Source organism: Ammospiza nelsoni, chromosome Z, assembly GCF_027579445.1.
Source record: "Ammospiza nelsoni isolate bAmmNel1 chromosome Z, bAmmNel1.pri, whole genome shotgun sequence".
Lineage (NCBI taxonomy): Eukaryota > Metazoa > Chordata > Aves > Passeriformes > Passerellidae > Ammospiza > Ammospiza nelsoni.
This window is the reverse complement of record NC_080669.1, coordinates 42030590-42043147: the sequence shown is the minus strand read 5'-3', so window position 1 is coordinate 42043147 and position 12558 is coordinate 42030590. Positions and strand designations below refer to the sequence as shown.

At 36.7% G+C, this 12558-nt stretch overlaps 1 protein-coding gene across 2 annotated transcripts in view; it reads left to right on the top strand.

Annotated features, from left to right (window-relative positions):
• RIC1 (RIC1 homolog, RAB6A GEF complex partner 1) overlaps positions 1–12172 on the top strand; it is a 45720-nt gene extending 33548 nt beyond the window's left edge. The window contains exons 16-26 of one of the 2 annotated variants that reach the window (XM_059492332.1): positions 419–579; positions 1584–1722; positions 2800–2916; positions 3683–4411; positions 4729–4887; positions 4998–5131; positions 6116–6402; positions 7207–7401; positions 9180–9357; positions 9487–9675; positions 9977–12172. In XM_059492332.1, coding sequence (XP_059348315.1) covers positions 419–579; positions 1584–1722; positions 2800–2916; positions 3683–4411; positions 4729–4887; positions 4998–5131; positions 6116–6402; positions 7207–7401; positions 9180–9357; positions 9487–9675; positions 9977–10262 — 2574 coding nt within the window. In that variant the 3' untranslated portion in view covers positions 10263–12172. Of the gene's footprint in view, positions 1–418; positions 580–1583; positions 1723–2799; positions 2917–3682; positions 4412–4728; positions 4888–4997; positions 5132–6115; positions 6403–7206; positions 7402–9167; positions 9358–9486; positions 9676–9976 lie in introns of both variants that reach the window. The other variant, XM_059492330.1, reaches the window with a different exon arrangement.
• The last annotated feature ends 386 nt before the right edge of the window (positions 12173–12558 follow it).

Genomic DNA, 12558 nt, shown 5'->3' with positions numbered 1-12558 from the left:
TACTGCTGACTACAGTGAATCTACTCGTTCTGAAAACTTTGTGACACTTTTGCAATTAGCATGAAGTGTGTTCTGAGATACCTGTTTACAGTGTTTTGGGACAATTTTGCAAGCTTTTAAACTATATGGGCAGAGGAGATTTACTTACTCTTTGCTCTTTAAAACTGGTGAATAAAATTCCTTCCTTATGATTGTTGTTCAGTACTTCAGCTTTGGCTATACTGTGCTTTAACTGCTTCGGTTATAATAATAAAACGGATGCAATGGATAAAATACTTGATGAAACAAAAACTCAGTAGCGTGTCTTGGTAGAAATTCTTGACAGCCATTCCACAATAAAGAAAATAACCAGAAGTGGAATTACTGTTACCTTCTTGGTAAACAGAACATGTTTACAAACTACTCCTTTTCCTTGCAGCTGAGAATCTACCTGCGAACGTCTAACCTTGACAACGCGTTTGCTCATATCACCAAAGTGCAGGCAAACACATTACTACTGAGTGTCTTCCGGGACATTGTGATACTGTTCAGAGCAGATTGTTCCATTTGCCTTTACAGTATTGAGAGAAGGTCTGAGGGGTGAGTGTCACTATTGAAATGCTTTTGCAGTAAGGTACCTGTAGACCTGCTCTCAGTTTGAGTAAATTCCTACAATAATACAAAGGTATTTGATAGCTGGTGGAGTCAGATTTTTAAAATATGGAGTGATGTTATCTTTATGCATAAGTTCATGAGGCTTTTCATTTGCACACATACTGATAGGCCCATGCAAGCCAGAAGTAGGTAGTGGCTGGTGTATGCACATTTCCAGCTGTCTGAACAAACATGTTCCTAAATTGTGGGAACTTGAAAACTGAATATGAATAGGACAAAAAGGGACTAAAAAAGACCCACATATTTGAATTTTTTTTTTAATAAAAACATGTTTGTAATGTTAGAAGCACTAATTACTGAAGGGAAGGTGGCAGTAGGCTTGCAAAGATGAAAAGGTTTGGTCTTGGTGAGGTGTTGAGGAATTGTTTTAGTACAAAAGGAGTAGCAACGTAAAATATGCCAGGTGCTTTCAGACAATTAAGATTAGTGAATCTAAGGAGGAGATAAAGATTCAGAGATTGGGGGTTTAAGTCCCTATGTAGGTGATGTTTCTTACAGTTATGGTATCTTCTTTTTAGCAAGAAAGGACCTTTTCGTGGTAGAAAAAAGCAAGTTGTTGGTGAACTTCAGAGAAAAATATTTTTAATGCTTTTAAAAAAGCTCTCAGCAGAATCCAAACCTGGAAACTGTCTCATTGAACGGTCAATAGAGTCATATTCTGAAGTATCTGATATTGTCTTCTATCCATGCATATCTGTATTTCCCAAGGTATCGAGATCAGTAGCCCATTTTAGGTTTGTTTGGTAACTTTATATAGAGTAGATAAGTGGGCATTTCTGCTGATTCCTGATTAAAGAAATGTCATTTGTTCCATAGAGTAAATTGTTTGCTAAGGGTAAGTTGCTTATTTTCATTAAGTTTACTTTAAGGTAGTTCTTTCATGTTAAGTACTGTTGTAAAATTTCTAAATGTAGTCATTTTCCTTTCAGTCTTAATCCTACTGCCAGTATCCAAATTCTTCAAGAAGTATCCATGTCTCGGTACATTCCTCATCCTTTTCTTGTAGTATCTGTTACGTTGACATCAGTGAGAACAGAGACTGGCATCACCTTGAAGATGCCTCAGCAGGTAACAGATCTTGAAATTTGATAGAATTGGTGCCTGAATTTGTTAGCTTACTCCTTAAAGGTTACCTGGCTGATAAATCAGTCATGAATCAGTGACTCTTGTATATGGTAAAATCCAGAACGCGTTTTTTTCTGAAGTTCACTATGTAGATATGCTATGTGGGAATTGGGCATAAGGGGGTGGATAGAGAAATAAGAGTTTAGATTTTATTTCATACCTTCTCGTCTTAACTTGCAAAGTTTGAGACCAAGTCTTGGTGAACAAATTAAATTTAACTCTGTCAAGGGTATGTTGCTCTATCATGTATTAACAGTCAAAAACCAGAGCAATCCATGGCATCAGGAATTACCTTTCTTGCAACAACATGTCCATTACTCAAAGAATAAATAGAAAAAATGAAAAGATGGCATTCTGTGTCTCATATGACCCTATGAGGCACTCTTTGTCAATTCTGCAACAGCCAAACAATAACTTAAGATGTGAAGGTCCCTGTCTTAACATCATAATTTTGTCAGGGCACTGAAAGAATTTCTACATGCAAAGAGAACTTGGATTTTTGTTGTAAATAAAAACAGAGTAGACTTAACTGAGCAGAATACTTTGCTTTCTTGACCCACCTTACTAAAACAATTTTTCTCTAACTGCAGCTAAATAAAAGTTCAAGATGCTGTACAAGTGTGGCTCAGCTCTTTTTGGCTCAGCTCTTGGGTTGTGTACCAGTGTAGTCTTTGCAGTCAGATACTGGCAATCATACTGTGATGATACTGATAAGAATACAGAGTTTTATTTTTCTTAGAATGCTGGTGGATTGCCCATTTTAAGACACATGGTTGGAAAAAGTCCATATTAAACACATGGAATGAGTTTGGTGAATAAGAAACCTTCCAGTATTTACTGCTTTGCACAAGAACTTGTTCTTGATTTTTCTAAGTCCTTCTATATTGAATTCAGCTGTTAGTCATCTCTGTAAAGTGGGACATTTAATTTACTTTTTTTTCTGGGTTTTTAATGTGGTTATGAGTGAAATTATAATTCAAAAAGCTTAAATAATTTGCATAATATTCTTTCTGTCCTTAGGCTTGTGAAGCTGAAAGTATTATGCTTAACTTAGCAGGACAACTTATCATGTTGCAAAGGGATCGATCTGGACCCCAGATACGAGATAAAGATAACAATCCTAATCAAAGAAAGCATGTGAGTACATATATGAAGTCATACTGTGTATGACTTCAAAGATGGCAGTGATGGAAGAAGCTGTGCAAGAGAGTGGTCCAGACATAAAGAAAATAAGACTATAAGCAAGGCAGTATTTATGCTTACTGACGAAATTGTGGGCTGGAAGTATATTAGCATTTGCTTGTGTTCACTAGTTATATTGAAAAGAAATAGACAAGTTTTAAGAGTAAAGATACTGCCCAAAATTTCATACGCACCAATAACAGAAAATCTCTAGTCTGTCCAGAACTGTTTTGTATGTTTATGGAACGTTATCATTTTTTGCAGAGTACATTTACAGAGTTCTTGGCAATAACAACAATAGAAATCAATTACTGAACTCTCAGTTCTTCTGAGCTGATGAAAACCAATTCTATGTGAAACAAGCACATTGGGAGAGTGAAATTTGGAAAATTCAGATAGATTTGTCAATTCTAGGTTGGACTTGGGGGCTACCTGAAGAAGCAGAGAACAGGTTTTTACTTTTCACCTTTACTCTTACCTCTCTGCTTCCTGACTAAGTATTAAGGAGGTTAAAAAAAAAAGTGTCTTGAGTTAATATAGGTATTAAGTGGTGTTTTGTCACATGCTAGCGTGCAGATAAGAGAAAAGCAAATTTGTTTCTTCTTTGTTAGAAGAATAACATGTTTGAAGACAGTACTTAGCTGAAAAATAGAGTTCTTGTGAATAGGGTAAAAATAAAAGGAATAATGGATACTGATTTTTTTCTTTTCATTTTAAATAGCTGCCTTTTTGTGCTCCAGTTGTCCTAGCCCAGTCTGTTGAAAATGTATGGACTACTTGCAGGATTAATAAACAGAAACGCCACTTACTGGAGGCTCTGTGGCTCAGCTGTGGTGGGGCAGGTATGAAAGTCTGGCTTCCCCTGTTTCCCAGAGATCATCGAAAACCGCATTCCTTTCTGTCAAGACGGATCATGCTGCCTTTCCACATCAACATATACCCATTGGCTGTTTTGTTTGAAGATGCCTTGGTTCTTGGTGCTGTTAATGACACTGTGCTCTATGACTGTTTATACACTCAAACCAGTGCTAGAGAACACTTAGAAGTTCTCTTTCCGTTCTCCATTGTTGAGAGAACCTCTCAGATCTACCTCCATCACATTTTACGCCAGCTCTTGGTTAGGAACCTCGGTGAACAAGCCTTGCTTTTGGCCCACTCCTGTGCCACATTACCATACTTCCCTCATGTACTAGAACTGATGCTTCATGAAGTGCTGGAAGAAGAAGCTACCTCGCGGGAACCTATTCCTGACCCTCTCCTTCCCACTGTGGCGAAGTTCATTACAGAATTCCCCCTCTTCCTGCAGACAGTTGTTCATTGTGCTAGGAAGACAGAATATGCCCTGTGGAATTACCTTTTTGCTGCTGTTGGAAACCCGAAGGACTTATTTGAAGAGTGCTTAATGGCCCAGGACTTGGACACAGCTGCCTCTTACCTTATTATCCTACAGGTAACAGCACCAGATATATTGCAAGATATTTACTAATATTGCAGTATTTTAAAAATAATGTCATATCAAAGTTATGCATGTTCAATAGATCTTTAATGTAACAGTTTTCTGTTGATATTATGTCCAGTTATGAAGGGTGGTAAGATCATGCAGTGTAAGTAGTTAGTTTACTGTTTTAAATGGGAAAATTATAGCATTAAATTTATTGTTTATAATCTTTGGTATACTCGAATGTGAAGTAGTGTGGCTTGACTTATTAGAACTTCAGATCTTCTATAGTAAAAGTAAATCACTTAATTATGCTTTGTTGCTTGCAGAATATGGAAGTTCCAGCAGTTAGCAGACAACACGCTACTCTCCTGTTTAATACTGCCTTAGAGCAGGGAAAGTGGGATCTCTGTCGTCATATGATTAGATTTCTTAAAGCCATTGGCTCTGGAGAAACAGAAACACCCCCAGCTACACCAACAACTCAGGTTTGTGATGAGAAAAGTAGATACTATGCATCAAGCCTTGTATGATTAATCTTCATATTATATATCATGTTTGGTCCTTTCAGTGTATGTTTTGGTTTTCTTGCTTTTAGGAACCTAGTTCAAGTAGTGGTTTTGAATTCTTCAGGCATCGCAGCATTAGTTTATCCCAATCAGCGGAGAATCTCCATAGCAAATTTAATCTGACAAAAACACTGAGTATGCCCTCTGGCCCATCTGGAAAAAGGTAATGTCTTCTCATTGCCCACTTTATTAGGTAGAGGACTAACTTCTTACTAATTTAAGTTACAGAAAAAATTTATTTGATGGATATGTCCTAATCTCCTTCCACATTTTTTGCATTTATAATTTCACAACTTTTTTACTGTTTGTGTCTCCTAACATTCTTGGGAAAATATATTCTCACACATGTAAATACATGTATTTATGTTTATATGTATGCACAGGTATGCTTACATAGATATTGCTGACCCAAAGACTCTGAAACCACTGGATGTGGTACATATTGCAAGTGTAGTAATTTAAGTAGCTAGTGAGATCACGTGCCTCATATTTAAAGGACCTGTTTTTCTGAAAAACACATTTTGAACTGCTCACAGTTCACAGCATCACAGTGTACTGCTCTGCTACCATGCACATCTTGATCTGGCACTGTGTTTCCAAGCTACAAATAGAACCTTTTATGCCTTGGGGTGAACCCCTCTAAAGCTGCTGTATACCAACTTGATATTGATAGGTATTACAGTTCAGAAGTAGGATTGAATTGAAATTATTGTCTTTGCTTTGGCATTTTTCCCCATCCTGATTTCTAAAACCATCCTAGTATAAATTCTGAATTTAGGAATTTTTAATAGAGAGTACTGTCTTAAAGGTTTGGATAGGAAGGGCTGTGGGCCAATACTTGACTACTTCTCTAAACTTTGCAATGTCATCTGCCTTTTATCTCCTACTTTACTTTTTTCTGCATTGCTAATAGTTTAATGTTCTATAAAAACTGCTGCTGTTGTAACTTAAATCCTTTATTTCACCTACCTGTTGAGGCAATGGGACCTTTTAGAGAATATAAACAGCAAGGAACTAGGGAAACTGCTTCTGCTGTATTATAGAAAGCTCCCCTTCTACTACTCTGGTGACTTGATGTTCTGCAGTTGTGGCCTTTGTGACTCAGCTTTATCAGTGTTCACTAGGGTGTTCTGTGCTGTGTGTGTAGGTGGAGTAAAGACAGTGACTGTGCTGAGAACATGTACATTGACATGATGCTCTGGCGGCATGCTCGGCGTCTGCTGGAGGAAATCAAGCTGAAAGACCTTGGCTGCTTTGCTGCACAGTTGGGCTTTGAGCTGATCGGCTGGTTGTGCAAGGAGCGAGCCAGAGCTGCCCGTGTGGAGGATTTTGTGTGTGCTTTGAAAAAGCTACACAAGGATTTCCTCTGGCCATTTCCAGTTATACCAGCTTCATCCATTAATTCACCTTTCAAGAATGGAAAGTACAAGACAGGTACAGTAGCATCTGAGTTTGATAGATTTCAAACTCAGATTTCCCTCCTGCAATGCTACATCTGTGAATCTCAGTCTGTTCTGCCCCTTTTTAGCCAAGATAAGAACAGGCTGAGGCTTGCCACCTGCACAGCTTTCTCACACAGAGTGTATTTTTTGAAGAGATTCTGTTTAACATAGATGGTACCTCTCGTGTGATTACCATTTCTGTTGAAATCTCCTGATTTCTCAGGTGTACTGAATTGGACATCACTGTAGATATTGAACTCAACATGGAAATTACTTCAGTGTAAATTCTGCTGCAGAAAATTACTAAAATCAATATTCTTTTGTAGTCTCTTGATGAGCTTTTGATTAACTTCTTAAAAAATAAATAGTAATGTTCCTAATATTTGAAAGTTAGATGGTAAGAACTTTGAAGACTTCTAAGCCTCCTTTATGTTACTGATCTCTCAGTTCACTACCTTACCTCCTTACAGCAAAAGTGACATTTGCTACCGTATCTCCACATGGCAAGGCTGACATTGCTGCCAAGTCTTCCTCTTTTTAGTAACAGCATCATTATTTACTTCTGTTGATGCTAACACTTTATTACATCATGCTTCTTTTATGCCAGTGCTCTCATAAAAAGCTGGTCAGAAATTCCTGAAATGCCTAAACTTGCTGCATTCCCTTGAATTTCATTGGTCCCCTGAATATTGACTTAGATGCAAGTTTTAGCTTCCTGAAATGCCTGGAGAGAACTGTCTAAATTTCCTTCTGGATATTTGCATGATTTTTCTATGGTGTGTTTTGATTTTTCTAGCTGTGGGGGAACAACTACTAAAATCTCAGTCTACAGACACCTTTGTAAACATGGAAATGGACACAGGGATTTCAAACACACCTCGCAGTCGTAGCTGGCTTGGTACTATCAGCTCTTCTCAGAGAGAAATTGATACTGTTTCATCCCATGGACCACACATGCAAGATGCATTCCTTTCTCCTTTGCTAAGTAAAGGTTAGTCACTCTTCCTTCTGTCTGCTCATTGGGACAATGTGAAGTGTATGCTTATATTTTGATATTTGCGTGTCACTGTTGTATTGTCCCTTCTCAACTACTGATAAGAAAAATTCAGGAAAAAAAAAGAAGGGACTTACTGAAAAGTGAACTGAATTTTTTACAACAGAAAGGTAATGCCCATGTTGTACATCTCTAAGTACATGAAGTTGAATGTGGAATAGATATTTGCTGAAGTTTCTATCTGTGGTGATAACTTGAAGTTCAGTATTTTTTCAGTCTGCATAGGAAGAGTGTCCTACGTTGTGGTTTTTTGTTTCCTTGTCTCTTGCATAAATCAGCCTCTTGCAGGTGTTGGAACAGCTCTAATTGCATGAACTTTGTGCTTTTGGGTTTCCTAAGAATGATATTAGATATATTACTTATTGAGGAAGTTGAGGAAATTAGAGATCCATATTGTTGTATTTTTTCCTAAGGCTTTATGTAAATTGCTTATTAAAAGGTGCAATGTATGATGAGCTTACTAAAATAGAAAGTGTACTTTATATATACTTTTTTTGAACACAGAAGGATATGGGAAAAGTTTGTTAGACCATTGTAGTCTTTTAAAAATTTTGTATACTTCCTCTTGTCCTTGAGCATAGAGTGTTTTCAACAGTATCTAAATCATGTGATTTCCACTCCATTAGGGCAAAGATCTAAGTACATAGTGTGAGCTACAGTTTTTTCCTTAATTTTTACAACTGTAGAGCTTTCTGTGAGATTCAGGGCATTTGGAGATGTTTTCTGTCTGCTTGGGCATGGTCTCATTTTATTTTCACTCCTATTTCTCTTGTGTTTTAAATCTGGAGACTGCAAGAAAATAGTTACCTTTTTTCATTGCATTGACTTTACTGCTGTCTGCCACTACTGGTCTTTATATAAACAGGTATATGTAGGGCTTTTTTCTGAGCTGGATGAAGACCTTTGAGTTGAATGTACTTTGCTACACATTTTGAAGCAGTTTATTTCTAAAGAAACTAAATTAATAGCCTTCAAAACATTGCAAGCTGAATTCTAATAAAAATTTCATAAATTACTAATCCAGCACTGGTATTTATGGGCAAGAAGATAATCAAATAACCTTTTGACTTCCTGAACTTTTTCCAAGAAAAGATGCATATGCTTTAATATGGAAATAGTTCTCAAGAGTAGGTGCCTTCATGACTCACCACTGTAATGTTTTTAGCTTTGTTACTTTTCTTCTGAAAATTCTGTTACTGTATCTGCTCTTCATGTTTTTACTGGAAATACTTATTTTTGTATTTTTGTGCTGGTAAATATTTACATTACAAAACACTTGAAATCTTCATGGTTTTGTGTGAAGAAAATAATTTGATATTGAAACTTCATTTTAACAAAATTTAAAGTTAAATAAGCAGAATTTTAGACAGACTGTAACACTTCCTGGACTTAATTCTAGGACTACAGTATGCAAGATGCTGTATTGGTGCTTTAATGATGATTGCCCGCAGATACCTAGGATGCCTTACTGATAATAATTCTCCTGAATTATTTTTACTGGATAGAAAAACTATTGCATTCCTGCAACATTAGTTCTACCATCCATAGTGACAAGAAGAATGCTGAAGCGGGATGGACAATATCCCTGAAGTAACTGTGATGCACCGTAAAGCATTACTGTTTGTCAATTTTTATAGGAAGTAGTTCAGAAATTCTGAATCTTACTAAAGTAAGTAGTTTCTTTTTTCCCTTATGTTTCTGAGTGTTTTTGATAGGTGATGAATGCAGCATTGGTTCAGCAACGGACCTGACTGAAACAAGTTCCATGGTGGATGGAGACTGGACCATGATGGATGAAAACTTCTCCAGTCTAAGTTTAACTCAGTCAGAGCTTGAGCAGCTCTCTCTAGAGCTGGCAAGTAAAGGGCCACACAAGTCACAGGTGCAGCTCCGGTAAGTAATGACACCTTTGAGACTGAGAATTGCTGGCTTGCAGCATTTGGAGAAAGAAACAATCTACACAATCACACTGCAATTTTTGTCTTGGGAGTAGAAAAATAAACAGCTATTCTCTCCATATAGGTATTTGCTACATATCTTCATGGAAGCAGGATGTCTGGATTGGTGTGTTGTCATAGGCCTTATTCTCAGAGAATCTTCAGTTATCAACCAGGTTTTCAGTATCATGCAGTCCTCTGATATTGATGGAGAAATCTGTCAGAATATTAAGACTGGCCTAGATGCTGTTGACAAGTGGGCTTCTACAGATTGGTAAGTGTTACTTTCTGTTTTCATTTTCATTTGAGCTGTAGATATTTTGTTACCTAAAAAGTAACAAAAGTTATTACCTTCGCCTTATCTGAAACTTCACTTCAGAGAGTTGTAATGAAACTGGGAAAAAAATACCCAAAACACAAACCAAACCAAACCCAGAGGAACCAGCTTTCCAACTTTTATTGTTTGATCAGCGTTGCCATTTTCTCTTTATTTATAAACATTTGTGCTTTTCAGGCACGTGACAGAAGTACTAATTTTAATTCATTTGTGGTGTTTCATCCCATTCTCCTCCTAGCCCTGGGTACAAGCCATTTCTAAGTATCATCAAACCACAGATCCAGAAACTAAATGAAATAGTAGAAGAGCAAGTACAACCAGAGGCATTTCAGCCAGTGAATCCATCTAAGGTTCCTGAACAAGCGAACCCAAGAGCTGAGGAAAGCAGGACTTCATCTAGCCATGGCACTAATCCTCAGAGTGATGCTGGAAGCAGCAGTGCAAGCAGACATGAAGAGGACAAGGCTAAGACAGAGGATGAAGATTCATTCCAAGAAGGCAGTTATGACTGTGTTGTGTCTTAATGGAAGGTGAACAACTTCCATTTGTTCAGGTGTGAAAGGAAGCAAACCAGCTCTTAGATCTGCTTCTGTGTTTTGGATTTGAACTCTTTTTTAAATTTTGTTTGTTTGGTTTGGTTTTTTAATATTTCAATCTTTGAAAATTTTAGTGGGGATAACTAAACACCAGTTTCATCAGATAATTTCAAAAGGAGGCATGACTCTTTTTTGATGCAATGGCCAGACTGCAGCTTTACATTTTGATACTTTAAATGGTGTTGGAGAGTGAACACACATGGAGACAGATTCAGGCAATGTTCATCAGTACCTTTACATCACCAACATGATCCGAATGAACTACTTACATCTTGCTTGAGTTTAAAAGGTGAAGAGGGGATTAAATATAAAAACTGTTTTCTTTGCAGCTTGCCTGCCTAATAAATGTCTGATCAATGCAGTTCAGATTGGTTTGATACCGGTATTTTGTATTAAAGGACTGTAAAATATATTGTATGTTTTTGTGAATAATCTTGTACAAATACTCAAGACTGTAGCATATTTGGAGGTACCTATGTGTGTTTGCATGTTTCTAGATGACTAGTAAAGTTAAAGCAGAGTTGCACTTCTTTATGGATGAGGCATAATTTACTGACCTAACACTGACACAAGGTGGCTTACCTGTTTTTTTACTGCCACTTAACAGATCTTGCAGTTGGGTTAAGGGATTGCTGAAGGTTATTTATTTAATTGTAAATTCTTTTCTGATAAATGGATTTTTTAAATGTAAATAATCATCATATACTCTTGCTATGGAAAACTAGTTTAACAGCTCATACTTAAACATTTTTCAAACATTTTATAATATGCATACTTCTAACTAAGACATATTTAACTTTCATACAATGTTATGAAAACCTGGCTGCAGAAGTCTGTTGCTTTGAGGTACTTATTTTTTCTAGCTGCTGTCCCTATATAATAACTACCTGTAACAGTATTAATTTAGATATTAGCTTGTTTGTACTGTGCAATCTGAACAAAAATGTAACATTACTCATTTTATACATGATAAACTAGTTTATTTTTTATAACATCATTTGATTACTGACATGGACCAAACTAGTCATCGTAGGTAGTTCCAGCATCTGTTGCTTTTCTAGCGTAGTTACTAAATGCACATCCATTTAAACCCTGAAATTAAGACTATTCACAATTAAGTTTTAAATGAATTGTGGTTTCATCATCTTTATTTCCTTTGTAGATAAGATCAAGTGCTTTAAAATGTACAGATATTAAACTGTTGCTTTAGAATGGCTTTTCTAAGCCAATACAACCAGTAAAAGTGCAATAATTGCGAGTATTACGTGGAAAGCTGGAGCCATTAATGAATGCAACTTGAACTTCATTTTAAGAGTTAAACTTGAGACTGAAGTTAGATGAAAGAAACGCAGTCTGGGTTCCAGCATTAAGCTTATTCTGCATTGTAGCTACTGGTTACAGATAATGTCTATCATACCTACAAGCCTGTTGTGACCTGATGTCAAAATTCATTATTGTTTTAAGGGGATAATACTTAAAGCTTTTTTTATGATAAAGAAACCTGCTTAATCTATGTTAAAAGAAATAAAAACTGTGCTTCAAGTTAATATTTTTCTGTGGTTCTGTGGTAATGATGTAGCCAAGCCCATCCTGGTCAGCGTTCTGCTGTTCAGGTTTTGGATCTGTGCAAGTAAAACATTAACTGATATATTAACATTCTTAATATTCATATCTTACTACTGTGCTACTGTTGTTTAGCAGGTAAATCTTTTTAGTTGTGAAATTTTAGAAGTTTGTACTTCTTTAGTAGTAATTATCTCTATGCAAATCTTACATGCTAATTTTGTATTTTGATTTCACTGCTGTTACACTTGTAATTAAAAGACAAATGTATTCAACTTTACTTGAAGTTACTCCTGTGAAAAAGAACTATTTCTGACTGCAAGCCATTCAGGTAGGCCATCTTAGAGAGACAAAGCTCTCAGAGAAACCACCTGATGAATTGTTTTTTATACTCCTGCAGCTTGTTTTTTACAGGATGAAGGAACCAAGCCTTTGCCTTATTAGTGCATCTTTGAACTTACATCCACCTGCTGCTGTGAAAAGAGATGTAGTGGGTTTAGGTGGCAAGGGTGTGGTGGCAAGGGAGGGCTGTGTCAGACAGGGCCAGTTCCAACAAACATAAGCTGGTGCCTCCTCTCTATAATGTATTTAACAAGGAGTAAAAAATGCTGTGGAATATGTGTGAGGAAGAGTCCTGCAGGCAGCCAGGCCCATACTGGAG